The sequence below is a fragment of the Trematomus bernacchii genome, unplaced genomic scaffold (genome assembly GCF_902827165.1).
Source record: "Trematomus bernacchii unplaced genomic scaffold, fTreBer1.1, whole genome shotgun sequence".
NCBI lineage: Eukaryota > Metazoa > Chordata > Actinopteri > Perciformes > Nototheniidae > Trematomus > Trematomus bernacchii.
Window position 1 is genome coordinate 476,801 of NW_022987876.1, and position 13,386 is coordinate 490,186.

The window sequence follows — 13,386 nt, forward strand, 5'->3', positions numbered from 1 at the left end:
CGCAATGCCCTAGTAGGAGAGTAGGGTATAATGAGTTATTTAAGGTAAAGGCCGTTACACACCCACCTGAGACCAAAGAACGCATACCGAAGGCGTCCCGACTTTTACGTCAGCTTCGTCCCCTGCGTCGGCTGCGTCGGCTACATCGCCCGCTACGTCGCCCGTCTACGAACACACCGCAAATACTTCAGTCAACAAGTGGCAATAACTGTCCTTACCAGCAGGCAGCGGTAGTGTGCATTCGTCATTCGAAAGAGGCAACAACTGGAAGACAGACTGCCAACACCAAGAGAAGAAGAACAGACTGAGTGATATAAACAAACAAACACAGCGTCTGGCCAGGCGGTTTGTTACTCCATTGTGGCAGATGAGGCATTTCCCCTGAAGGAGCACCTGATGAAGCCCTATCCGAACCGCAGGCTAGCTGTAGAGCAACGCATCTTCAACTACAGGCTGTCGCGGGCTCGGAGGGTGGTAGATAATGCCTTTGGCATCCTAGCCAACCGTTTTCGGGTCTTTCTCACCACCATAAACATTCAAGACACTGCCAAAGTGGAGGCCATTGTTTTGGCTTGCTGTGGTCTGCACAATTTCCTGCGCACAGAGAACTGTAGCGCATACATGGCGGGAGTTGTTGACCAGGAAGGACCCGATCATGGCACTGTCCCAGGAAGATGGAGACAAGACCCTGAACTACGGCAGGCCACCCTGCCACACACCACCAATAATCCAGCTCGAGCCAAGCAGCACAGGGATGAACTATGCCAATATTTTAACGGTGTCGGTGCAGTGCCTTTTCAGTGGGATAAGATATAGCAAATATGTCTAAAGAACTGTACAATGTCAACAATCGACTACAATACGATAAAAATAGTGTGTAATACGATAAAAAAAAGAGTTTGCCAAATATGTCTAATGCTGTGTTAGCAATGGCTGTAGTATCAAGGTACAAAATAAAGTTTTGTATTGCCTATCCTGCTATTTGTGTTTATTCTTTTAATCACACAGCGATTATAAAAAATAAAAAATGTGCCTACATAACTGCCAGTAGCAGCCGCACATTATTATTGGTTTAACTACTAACAGTATATTTTTAACACATTTTAAAATGACCATCTTGAACAGCTACAACGTTAACATACTTCTAGGCAGATTGTGGAGGATAATGGGAGAAAGAATAGATGGGCAGACAGACACACTATCTGAATAATGGCCAAAATTTACATGACTTTCTCGACGCCCCCGATTGAACATGTTGAATCGGCCGCGGGAGGCGTTCGGAGGTGTGAAAAGGTGCCGTAAAGAGACGACGGTGCGGGACACACAAACCTGAGTAGGGCGCCGCGAATGCCCGACTGCCTCTGACTGCCTCTGACGGCCTCTGACTCCCAAAATCGGACTGGTGTGTCCGGGCCTTAAGATGGCGCCTGCCCATTAAGGGCTTTGTAGGCGAGAAGAAGAATTTTAAATTCTATCCTGTGTTCTATAGGGAGCCAGTGTAAGGCAGCCAGAACAGGAGTAATGTGGTCCCTTTTCCGAACTCTAGTTAGTACACATGCTGCAGCATTTTGAGTCAGCTGAAGCGACTTAACTGACTTCTTGGTACACCCTGATAATAAAGAGTTACAATAATCCAGCCTTGAAGTAACAAATGCATGGACTAGTTTCTCTGCATCGTTTTGAGGCAAGATATGCCTGATTTTTGCAATGTTACGTAGATGAAAAAAGGCGGTCCTTGAGATTGATTTTATGTGGGCGTTAAAGGATAAATCCTGATCAAATATATCACCAAGATTCCTTACAGTCTCACTGGAGGCCAAATTAATGCCATCCATAGTTAATATATCTTTAGATAATTTGTTTCGTAGATTCTTTGGGCAGAGTAAAATAACTTCCGTGTTTAACATAAAAAAATGTAAGGTCATCCAAGTTTTTAAGTCCTTGAGGCAGTCTTGCATTTTATTTAGATGATTGGTTTCATCAGGCTTGATGGATAAATATAGTTGAGTATCATCCGCATAACAATGAAAATGTACAGAGTGATTCCTTATAATATTGCCTAACGGAAGCATATATAATGTGAATGGGTGATGCTGCAAGTCACCTGTTACTAAGTGACAGCTGACTTCCAGGTAAAAGCCTCTGATGCACTGAATAAAAGTGCTGCAGCTTTTACAAGTTGGGTCTTAAGGCCGCTACACACCCACCTGAGACCAAAGAACGCGTACCGAAGGCGTCCCGACTTTTACGTCAGCTACGTCGCCTGCGTCGGCTACGCAGCCCGCTACGCCGCCCGCCTACGAACACACCGCAAATACTTCAGTCGACGAGTGGCAATAACTGTCCTTACCAGCAGGCAGCGGTAGTGTGAACAGCCAATCAGAGTGATTGCTTGGGCCGACTTTCTCTGACCTCCCGCGTGTTGAATCGGCCGTGGGAGGCATCGGGAAAAGGTGCCGTAAAGAGACGACGGTGCGGGACACACCAACCTGAGTAGGGCGCCGCGAATGCCCGACTGCCTCTGACGGCCTCTGACTCCCAAAATCGGGTTGGTGTGTAGCCAGCTTTAGGTGGAGGGGGTGTCATGGTGCAATAAGGTAATGCTTACACCCCTCTGCAGCTGGAGATAGTATGTGTGTAAATGTTGGGCGTGATGACGTTTAGTTGTCTCATTTAGACACTTGTTATCAACCGCCATCTTGAAATTCACCAGTTGGGTATTTACTGACGTATTTTATGCCGGAGAATTCTAACCTCTTCAGCTTGTGTTAACCACAGACCTTATTTCAGGATAACAACCAAAAACTAAAACCATTGACCTACAGACCAGGGGACAGAAGGTGACAAAATGCTGACTAATTTACGGGTTTTAGGACTCATTCCTGCATCATTACATTTATATTCAACAGGCAAGTTATATACAAATGTAAACCTCGGTATAGCTGTTATAAATAGGCCAGAAAATTTTTTTTTCTTCCACCAGGCTGCAAACATGTTTGTATAGGGTTAGGGTTGGGCCTTTTACCATGGGGGTCTATGGGGATTATCTCACTTTCAGAGCCCTAAAGTGACCATTTAAAGATAACCGGAGGTTGCTGCTTGGTCAACACACGAGCAAACCCCAAGATATTTAGTCACTTAGCCACCCTTCCTGCCAATATCTTGAATGAACCTTCATTAGATACACATAATGAAGCTTCATTGTTGCCAAGTTACCATTGACCTATCAACGAGCGATGCACCAAATAAAAGTCTTCACTTCTAGTCGAAGGTGGAGGCAGGACTGTGTCTAAGCAGCTGCTGTTAGACATTGTGCTTATTTAATGAATGTACATTCACATATCTTTTATTTACTGTAGCAGCTTATAGGATTTCTCAGTGTTCAAGCTTCCTTTGAATGTTGGTTTACCCCAATTTTAACCAGCTACAGTTTCATTTCTCATGTCTTGTTGGTGTGTTTGTTTCTACCATCACTTTAATGCATTATATGAGAATGTAAAGTGTTTTTTTGTTTGCCATCCGTCTGTCCTGGAAGAGGGATCCCTCCTCTGTTGCTATTTCCTTTCACATTTTCTCCCCATTTCAAGGTTGTTATTGGAGTTTTTTCCTGATCTGATCTGAAACCTGTTCTATGTTGAGCTTAAAATTAACACTTTGTCTTTGCAGAATCAGTGTCTATGTTACTGTCAATAACTCTGCAAACATGTGTCTTTTGTAGAAACGACTTTCAGGTACAACTCTTCATTGTGTAACTTCATCAAATCTTTAAATACCATTTTAATCTTTAAAAAAAAAAGGTGAATCAACCATTTTATGAACTAGATAGATAGTACTAGGAGCAGTGTAGATGTTGACTTTGTAGACATATGAGAATGTAAAGTTGTTTTTTGTTGCTAATAGCATATGTTACTGTCAATAACTAACGACCTTCAGGAACAACTCTTCATTGTGTAACTTCATCCAATATTGAAATACCATTTTAAATTGAACTATTTCAATTTACGTGAATCAACCATTTAATGAACTGATATAACAAAAATAACCAAATGTATGCGTCTTATTTACAGTGAGTCATTGTTATTGTGATGTGAACACATTTAGATTCAGTGTGGTAACTTTATTAAGACTTTTTTTAAAGATCTTCAGGTACATGTCTTTGATTTTCTGCAACTGTAACTCTATATAACTTTGAACATATAAAAGTCTGTATTGCTACATGATATAAAGCTATGGAAAACAGCACTTTTGGTAAAGACATCCTGATCCTAGAAGGGTTCAATATCCCCTCCCAGTCTTATATTCCTTCCTTCATCCTCCTCCTAATCGTATACATCTTCATCATGGTGTCCAACATTGGCCTGGTGGTGCTGATCTTCAGGAGCAGCGGCCTCCACCAGCCCATGTACCTCCTGCTGTGCAACATGAGCATCAATGATGTGTTCGGGGCCACCGTCATCATCCCTCATGTTCTCCGGGGCCTCCTGACGCCGGACTCGCAGCGGGTCATCCGGTACAGATGGAGCCTCTTATTTTGGACCCCAGCATACAGCTTCCTGCCGACTGCCAGCCAGTTGCCAGCCAGTTGCCTGCCAAAGACCAGTATTCAGGAATGTTAGGCCCTCCCACTATTCTCCAATTTCAGGGTTTAACCAGGAGATGGCGCTATATATTAAATAACTAAGACTTAGTTTTTCACAATAGAAAATGCAGATATTATATAAAAAATTAAAGTTAAAATCTTGTTTTTAATGCCCCAAGAGCAATAACATCTTGTCACAAGCTTTTTGGAAGAAAAAGACTGACTCAAGAGACCTGTAGTTGACTAATTACAGGCCTCAATAAAGTTCTGCCATTGGTTGTGAAAAACAACGGTGGACATAGTGGAAAGTGAAATTGACATTGTCGAATTTAATAAAAATACAAAATAATGTATCTGTGTACGTGTTTTACTATGTGATCTGCACTTATCAAACATCTAATTAAGGCGAGACACCCCAGGTGAATAGGGTATTTTTAACTTAAAGATATCAGCTAAATATTTCTCCAGTTAATTACTTACAATAAGGCAATTGTTTTTTGTATTACAAGTTTTCTGAAATAGCATGTTTAAATATCCAAATGAACCATTATCTCATGAAATATGCGCATATTTTAACACATTTCAGGAACCGAAATCTGAACTTTGGATAAAGCCAGGATCAAAATTATTGTTTCATTTTGTAGTCATATTAGTATCTAAGGCTTTTACAGAAGGGATTTTGGATATCTCTTTGTATCACTCCATAAATCAGAAAATACTGTCAACAGCCCTAAAATATCAATTTTCACCATGTTTTTAGGTATAAAATGTTATATAATTCAGGCTATGAATTATATATGACCAAACCCTTCTGTAAAAGCCTTCATAATATTGATAGGAATATAACTTGAAGGTTTGGTGTATGTAACTGCTGAGTGATTCTACAATTTAGGGTACATTCCATGTCCATTGATGTCCATTGATGATAATTATAATTATTCTAACTATTTTCTTCAAAAATATCATATTTTGCCTATTATTGGAAAGCATGTTATAATATCACACAAACATTATGTGCATCCTATGCTTTATTTAGCTTGAAATGTGTCATGGTGTTCTTAAATTGTCAGTTTTTGCTATGTCCGTTTTTCAGTTGAGGGTGTCTTGGATTCAAAATAATGAATAAAAACCATTAAAGTAAATTTAAAAAATGATTCATTTATTTCAAAAGTCTAAATACTAAAGAATAATAACATATTTTTAATTGATTTCCCCCTTTAAATAATTTAAATATCTTAATATATGAATGTCCGCAAAAGTTCTGTCAACTATGTTACTAACAGAACTTCCCCCTTTAACTCAAAAATTGTTTGTCCCAATACCATGTCACCAGCATCACATGATGCCATGTTCCTCTTTGGCAGACATTTTGAACACACTGTGGTGATTGTCCTCTACATTTTTACAATATTTTATGTATAATAGCACATGGTCAATTAATATACTCATTGACAATCAACAATGTTACGTACATTGTTATGGTTTACAATTGTTTAATGATTTTAATTCAATTATATGTGCAAATGTGATGTTAACCTGTTCAAGAAAATGACATGTGGTCATCCAGGCAAGGCCTACCATTGAAATGATGGGTCAAAATAGGGAAATTGTCAACTAGGTTACCTGTCAACTGAGTTACCCAGTACTGTAATAACTGTAGTAACTTAGTTGACAGGTAACCTAGTTGACAATTTGTACGACATGTAGACGTCATTACACATCATTATCAATGGAATTTTGCACTTCTGCCTTGAAATTAACATAGTGCTGATGGTTAATAATGTGTCCAGTCAACTATGTTATTTGCGTCAAATGTTTGACTTTCATTGTCAACTATGTTGCACCTCATTTTTTCAAATTTAAAATATCTAAAATAGTGCTTCTGATATCCTTTATAGTATAATGTATATCTACACAGGTTGGAGTTTTACATGACATCTCTTAAAACTATCAAAATGACCTGTATGGTAGTTTTATAATACAAAATATCCCTAAACTTAATGACAGTGCTGAACATATCACATGAAAAAACAAAACTTTAATACAATTATTTTTTAAACTTTAAAAAATCTTTGGATATATGGTAGAATAGACTCAAGAGCCTTTCAAATTTGATTTTACTTGAAGTGCAGGACTTAATCAAATGATTGTAATGACATCAAGTTTGTCCGTAACATAGTTGACAAACTGAGTAGTGAAAACATCCTTTCCCTTAAAATAAAAAAATATATAAAAATGTTTAAGCTTTGCAACTAGTGGATATGTTACACTGAGGAATATACTAACTTGAACCACTGATTGTTCTATCTATACATTTTATTTGGCATTAGTAAATAATTATGCACATTTACAGATATTTTACATGATATGAGTGATAACACGTGTTATAAGGGCTATTTCGCACAATAGGTGTGCCTTGAGATTTTTACTTGTCCTTTGGTGTGCCTTGGGCACAAAAAGTTTGGGAACCACTGCTGTAGAGAAATGTAAACGTTCACCATCCCCCACCCGCCTACTGTATGTTGCTTTTTGACATGTAAATGGATAACTACCCCCCTCTGAGTGAATACCTGTTGTACCTGTCCGGGGCTAAGCCCATAGGACGATGCTCTGATGTCATCACCCTCGCACATTGGTCATATGTTTACAAAAAACGATGTTAACACTTTCTCGTTCTTAATATATGCTATATTTAGGGTCGATATGTGTTGAATTTACTTTAAAATAGCAGATCACTGTGATTCACTTCTCCGCGGCTCCTCCGTGCAGAGAGGCCCCCCCCCCGTTGACAATTCACGAGCGTCTAACTCTCTCCCCCCTGTGAAGAGATATCACAGGGGGGGGTTGGGACACACACATTCCGATGGCCAATTCGTTTTAAACAAAGAGTGGGGTGGGGGCTGGTGAACGGTATGGTCAATGTTTGTAAACACTGTGACATTTTGACTTTATTTGATCATTTCAGTTAAAAACTAACGTTCATATTTCATATTACTGTTTTGCCTGGCTGGACCTGTAATTTACAGGAAAGGAGTGCACGCTACTAAAGAGACACGCTACCATGGAAACCAAACAATGGTGTTGCTGTATTGAAGTCAGAGTGGAAACAGTCATATTTGGAGCGTTATGTTAGAATGAAACAGCGAGGTCGTGACTCACAAAAAAAAAGTGTTACTTCACTAACTGTAAGCTTGTCACTCAGAGTAACCTACAGTTAACTTAACTGTTGGAAAAGAAAGATCAGAGTTAGCAGTGTGAACACACAGCTGAGAGCTGCCGTTTCATTCTGACTGTTTAAAAAACGGTAACAACGGACTATTTTTCTTAGCGGATGCATGTAAATTTAAATCAATACATAGAACTATGTTTTAAATCAATAAAAATATTTTCTAAATCCATAAAAGCATTTTAATTAATATTGGGAGTCATGTCGTTACTTTGTTGAGAATGTGGCCATGTAATAAGCGGGATAATTTGCAGCGACTTGGTCATTATGGGGAAATAACACCCAGGGATCAAGATCCCTCCGCGACGCGGAGGGATCAGTAATTTTTAGTGAATTACTGAGTTTAGGCACGTTAATAACATTTTAATGAAGTTGAATACAGTATATTCATATTTGTCAGTGATTTCATGTCAATTCGGCAAACATAAACGATTAAATTAGGATTAAAAATCGAGAGCCGGCTGCTGTTCGTTACGGTAACCCAACTAGGACACTTGACACAGTGGCTTTTGGCAAAGCACACAAAGAAAACAAAAAAAACCGAGAGAGATGAATTATTGTTATTACAACGTGACTTCACTATTATTTAACAACTATTTTTATTGGGTTCTTTTATTTGGGGTTAAGTACATTGTCAGAATAAGTGAGAAATGGATTTAACTTCTGTTAGACAGCTATCATACTGAATAAATATTTATGCAAAAATGTATGGCATTAATAATGTATATCTAATTACATTTAAAAATGTATGGCATTAATAATGTATATCTAATTACATTAACTGTGAATGTCTTTCATTTTATTTAAAATGAAATAAAATTACATAAAACATTTTCCATAAAAAAGTTGATTCAAGAACAAATCAGTACTTTTCTTATATGACTATTATTGCTAAATTTGAAAGGTCTTTACCAGCTTTGGAATTATATATATATATATATATATATATATATATATATATATATAGCACCTTCTGCCATCCCATCTCTACTGACATATGGATCTTAACAAAGATCCGCTATACATTAGTACCAGATATACTGTACACGGACATTTTAGTGAACCAGACCAGCTGTTTCCGCCGGGTCTTCGCTTCCCGGGCATCACGTTGTTTACAAGTGTGTTCAGATGCTAAATGACAAGTGCAAGTGACAATTGTTGTCGTCTTCTCTGTGAACGTTTTTTTCTCCGTTATTTTGCCATTTTCAGATTTAAATTTCGAGCGGAAAGCTAACCAGGAAGTAATAATTACTTAAGCGGAGAACGGAGAAAGTAAACGTTACAGCAGGCATAACAACAGCCGGTGTTTATTTTATTATAATATTCAAGAACAAATCAGTACTTTTCTTATATGACTATTATTGCTAAATTTGAAAGGTCTTTACCAGCTTTGGAATTATATATATATATATAGCACCTTCTGCCATCCCATCTCTATATATAATATCTATCCGTGACATATGGATCTTAACAAAGATCCGCTATACATTAGTACCAGATATACTGTACACGGACATTTTAGTGAACCAGACCAGCTGTTTCCGCCGGGTCTTCGCTTCCCGGGCATCACGTTGTTTACAAGTGTGTTCAGATCGTTCAGATGCTAAATAAAAGTTTAGCTTGTACTTTTGATACCCCGCCTCTCGGCACCACAACATCCAGTTTACTGTATTTCACATGAGCGATGTCGAACATTGAAAAGTCCTTTTTCAAAAGATCAGTACTTTTCTTATATGACTATTATTGACTTGAACACTGAGAATGTATTTATTAACTTCAGACATTTGAAATATTTGAAATCAGATGAAAACAAACTGTAACGGACCCTGCCGTGTTATCTATGATTACTATGCCTTACTGTACATTCATAATTTCAGCCGGAGGTAGGTGGTAGGCGTTGCGGAGGAGCAGATTGCGAGTGAGGTGCCTGTTCTAAACGAACTATTCCAGCTGTTATAAAGCATTAAATAAAAAGTAAGCAAGGAATACAGAATGTTTCGTTACGTAACTTTGTTGAGAATGTGGCCATGTACATGTAATACATGGGATCATTTGCAGCGACTTGGTCATTGTGGGGAAAAATAACACCCATCCTGATCGTTTCAATGAAGTTGAATACAGAATATTCATATTTGTCAGTGATTTCATGTCAATTCGGTGAACATAAACATCAATGATGATGATTAAATTAGGATTAAAAATCGGGAGAGCCGGCTCGTTCGTTTTTTCCGACTAAACAACATCTATTATTTAGAAGTTGATTTCACATGACTCCAGTGTGGAACCCCACTGCACCCCCTGGTGGATCAATGATCCATTGCAGCTGGCTTCACAATAATTAAATGTATTTATCATGGGGGCGGTATCAAGTCTGACTGGGGGCCGGCCGGCCATCACGGAACGTGCATGAACCGATCACGACCCTCGCACTTTAAACTGTCCAAAATAAGACGCTTCATCTGTACATGGACTGCGTTGTCCAGGCCTTCTGCGTCCACCTCCACGCCAGCGCCTCTCACACCGTGCTCATGATCATGGCGTTCGATCGCTACGTGGCCATCTGCAACCCTCTGCGCTACGCCACCATCATGACCCACAGGATGGTGCTAGTTCTGTCCGTGTGGGCGTGGGTGATCCCCCTCCCCATGGTGGGGATCCTCATCGGCCTCAGTGTGCGTCTGTCTCGCTGCAGGTGGATTATGGTCCACTTCACCTGCAATAACGCCTCCTTATTCAAGCTGTCCTGTGAGAGCGTGCTCATCAACAACATCTACGGCCTTGGATACACCGTGGTCCTGCTGGGTTTGTCCATCGGCAGCGTCACGGTCACCTACCTGAGGATCGCCATGGTTTGTCTGCGCAGTAAGAACAAGACTCTGAACAGAAAAGCACTGCAGACCTGCGCCACACACCTGGCCGTCTACGCCATCCTGCTGGTGTCCGGCTTCATCATCATCATTCTGCACCGCTTCCCTCAGCTGGTAGCCCACAGAAAGGTGGCGGCGGTCATGCTACACGTGGTGCTGCCCGCCCTGAACACTCTGATCTACGGCCTGCAGATCAAAGAGGTCCGGCAGAGGGTTATGGCTCTGTTTCATAAGAGTAAAGTCGCTTTAATGGATGCTAAATGACACGGTGTTGATTATGTTGAAGTGACTGGATAGCAGTGTATCTACAGAAATACCCCTGACCCATAGTGTAAATCATGTTATTATAATTGAGGCTTCAATGAACTGCATTGTTCCAAAATATATCTTATATTTCAATGTATGAATGCATTAAGGCTGTAAATAGTGATTATATCCAGAATAATATTTAAATAAAACCTTATGAACTTGGTTTTTACGGATCGTTTCATGACTCTTATTACTCTGACAGTGTTTTCAGTTTGGTTTGTCTGTCTGTAGGATTACACAAACACTTTGAATGAAACTCAGCAAAAGAGTGTAGCATGGGCCAAGAAAGAAATTATTAAACTATACAAAATGTGATGCCCCCTAAAGTCTGAACTAGGCCTGCCATTCACATTTATTTTATTATAAATGAATGGTTTGGCCTGTAAATATCATAGTTTTAAAGTGAAAAGGCTGCACAGTTTAATAGGAAGTCATGTTACTCGTATTTATGAATCCAAAACAGCAAAACTAAAAAGTTTATTTTATATTTTCCAGAGGTGTTTCTATGTAGCACAGAAACACTGTGATCTTTAATGAAAGCCGTTGAGCGTGCAGCGACAGTGTTTCAGATTATAAAAAGGCGTTGCGGAGCTCCAGGTGAGACACACACACCACAACTCATCATCAGCATGGTCACATGACTTCACGTCACCACCGCTAAGCTAAAGGCCAGCTAAAATATTTCCTAGGGCAGCAAATTGGTCAGGTTGTGAGGAATACCCACCCGGTGCCTGACACCTTGGGAAACTCCGGAGAAGAATAGAGTCCAACCCCGATCAAGGAGTACGGTTCCAGAGCCGACGCTGTGCTTAGCAGTTAAATTAGCATCAATTAAATTATATAGTGTTACTTTTTTTAAATCTTTTTAAAAGGTTGCTTTTTTGGAATATAAACACAAGTTTGTTTAATGTTGTAAAAGAGTAATCACGACCAAAATCTACCAAAAAGGGTCTTATTATGATATAAAGGGCCGTTCCGGAATCTCAGGCCTAACGCAACTGCTTCACTTCAATGTTGTGCTTCAATCCTGCCAACTGATATTAAATAAATAAACAGATATAATCAACTTTTACTTTGCATTTAAAAGTTAAATGCATAAATGTGATGTATCTTAGATACTAATTAATGAATGCCTCATATCACATCATATCATATAAAGTCTTATCAGGGTATCGTGTCCCATTGCTATGCACTGTAACTATGACATAAATAAAAAAACTGGGTTAATACCATTTTATCTGATATATACTTTACATCAGAAAATCAGAAAAACATACACAGGTTTAGTGTCTATTATGTGTATATTATTATGTGTCTGATTACCATCATGTCAGGATTCGTGGAAAAATGTAGGACCCAAATGCAGAATACAAAAAAAGGCAAAAGGGTCAAGGAACAAAAGGCGAGCTTTATTTAAACAAAAGCTGATGACTGAAAAAACATGAATGAAAATAAACAGGTACTGTAGCACAAGGCAGCATCAAAACAAAAACTGACCGTGACCAACATGGAGGGAGACAGGAAAGACAATGAACCGACAAGGAGCACAGGGGACGACTATACAAAGAAGGGTAATCACAGGACAAGACACAGCTGGGCAGGGGAGGCAGAAACACATGGGCAACAGGTGAACACAATCAGACAATCAGACACAGGAGGGAAAACACAGGAAGGAAGACAAGACACCGGGAGAACAGAATTGCAAAATAAAACCCATGACAAGACAGACAAAACTAAGATCATGACAGAACCCCCCCCTCAAGGGACGGATTCAAGACGTTCAACCAAAGTCCAACACTTCCAAAAGGGTGGGTGGAGGGGGTCCGGAGGCCCGGAGGCCTGGAGGCACGGCAGAGGACCAGGAAGGGGTCTCGGGGGCGGACGACCCGGGGGCAAGGCAGAGGAACAGGAGGTGGTCTCGGGCGGACGGCCCGGGGGCAAAGAAGAGGAACAGGAGGTGGTCTCGGGCAGACGGCCCGGGGCAAGGCAGAGGACCAGGAAGGAGTCTCGGGCGGACGGCCCGGTGGCAAGGTAGAGGCAGAGAAGCGGCTAAGGCCGTCGCGGGCATAGTTAGGGAGCCGGGCACAAGGACGGACCGGGTTCGTGGCCGACTGGACCACCGGCGGAATAGGAACCAGTGTTGTCCGGACAGGAACCCTGGACGGGACATGGGCTGGTGTCAGTGGGACCCCGGACGGACAGGACATGGTGTTGGCAGGACCCCCAACAGGACAGGACATGGTGTTGGCAGGAAATCCGGCGGAGCAGGTGACGGCGGGACCCCCAACAGGACAGGATATGGTGTTGGCAGGAAATCCGGTGGAACCCCCAACGAAACATTACATGTTACTTGTTACTTGTTAGACGTTTTTAGCCAAAGCGACTTACATACTCAATACTGTGGA

General features: G+C 40.5%; 1 protein-coding gene across 1 annotated transcript; it reads left to right on the top strand.

Annotated features, from left to right (window-relative positions):
- Positions 1–4,229: 4,229 nt before the first annotated feature.
- On the top strand, positions 4,230–10,936 carry LOC117469510 (olfactory receptor 52D1-like). The gene is made up of 3 exons (XM_034113938.1): positions 4,230–4,502; positions 8,433–8,438; positions 10,256–10,936. The coding sequence occupies exons 1-3, from the start codon at positions 4,230–4,232 to the stop codon at positions 10,934–10,936; spliced, it is 960 nt and encodes a 319-aa protein (XP_033969829.1).
- Positions 10,937–13,386: the final 2,450 nt, after the last annotated feature.

Coding starts and splice junctions, on each gene's coding strand:
- LOC117469510 (XM_034113938.1), top strand. CDS start 4,230: ATGGAAAACAGCACTTTTGGTAAAGACATCCTGATCCTAGAAGGGTTC.